Genomic DNA, 993 nt, shown 5'->3' on the forward strand with positions numbered 1-993 from the left:
TGTGGTGGATTCCTTAAATTAAATAAAGGAAACACGTGAAATCTATACCAACGATTTCTCTTAATAACAGCAGCTACCGAGATTGACCATTTACAAAATGGCAGAACATAGAATCCTGTTCTGAAATTCTATCCAAAGTGTTGTTCACAATTGGCAATGACTCAGTTTTTGTATGCAATACCAAGTAAGTACCAGCAGTATGGTGAACTTAAAAGACATTGGTACATCTCCATGTAGTTTTGACGATGGTACGATGGTAAAATGGTGGTACGTTAATTTATCGGGAAGTTTAATAGAAAGGCGAATGGGGAGTAAGCAACAACCAGATTAATGTCTTTCATAATCAGCAAAAGAGTGAATGGCTTTCGTGAAGTTCTCAGTTTTGTTGATTTGGAAGTAGAATATAATGGGAACGTTGAAAACAATGGGCAGACACTTCTTCACGGAGTTGTCGTCATTGCTGAGCCTCTTGCTCATTGCTTAATGCTGTATTCCTAGTTGTGATATTTGTTTGCGTTTAAGTTACCTACTATATGTTGTTCTTGTTGATTGCCTGTTGATGAAATGAAGAATTCATGTTGAAACCTGAAATTCATTATACTGTATTACTGTGTGGATATATATATATATATATATATATATATATATACAAATAGATAAGTGTACGTGTGTGTGTTTGTCAAAGTACCTTGCGTGATAATAAAACTTATTTCCGTTAATTTCTTTGTGGTGCTTCTTTGAATCCTCTCTCTAGCTCTTGTGTTTCTGCTACTTGATCTTACGTCTGTTGGCCTGATTTACGTGATAATACAGATCGAACTGACCAAAAACTCAACATACCTGAACAATGAATGGTGACTTTCAAAGAATTTTTAACAGCTCATAATTAACTTATTTGATGAAATTTAATTTTCAATAATGAAATTATTAGTTTACAAAAAATTTGCGCAAATGACATTTTTTCTTTTTGATTCAAAAAACTGTAATGAACGT

General features: G+C 33.3%; 1 protein-coding gene across 1 annotated transcript; it reads left to right on the forward strand.

The window, feature by feature from the left end:
• Positions 1 to 199: 199 nt before the first annotated feature.
• Tsp_14976 (protein YIP5) lies at positions 200 to 498 on the forward strand. The gene is made up of 2 exons (XM_003368678.1): positions 200 to 267; positions 348 to 498. Exons 1-2 carry the CDS (start codon positions 200 to 202, stop codon positions 496 to 498), a joined length of 219 nt encoding a protein of 72 aa, XP_003368726.1.
• The last annotated feature ends 495 nt before the right edge of the window (positions 499 to 993 follow it).

This window comes from Trichinella spiralis, assembly GCF_000181795.1.
Source record: "Trichinella spiralis strain ISS 195 chromosome Unknown Scfld2131, whole genome shotgun sequence".
NCBI classification, from domain to species: Eukaryota; Metazoa; Nematoda; class Enoplea; order Trichinellida; family Trichinellidae; genus Trichinella; species Trichinella spiralis.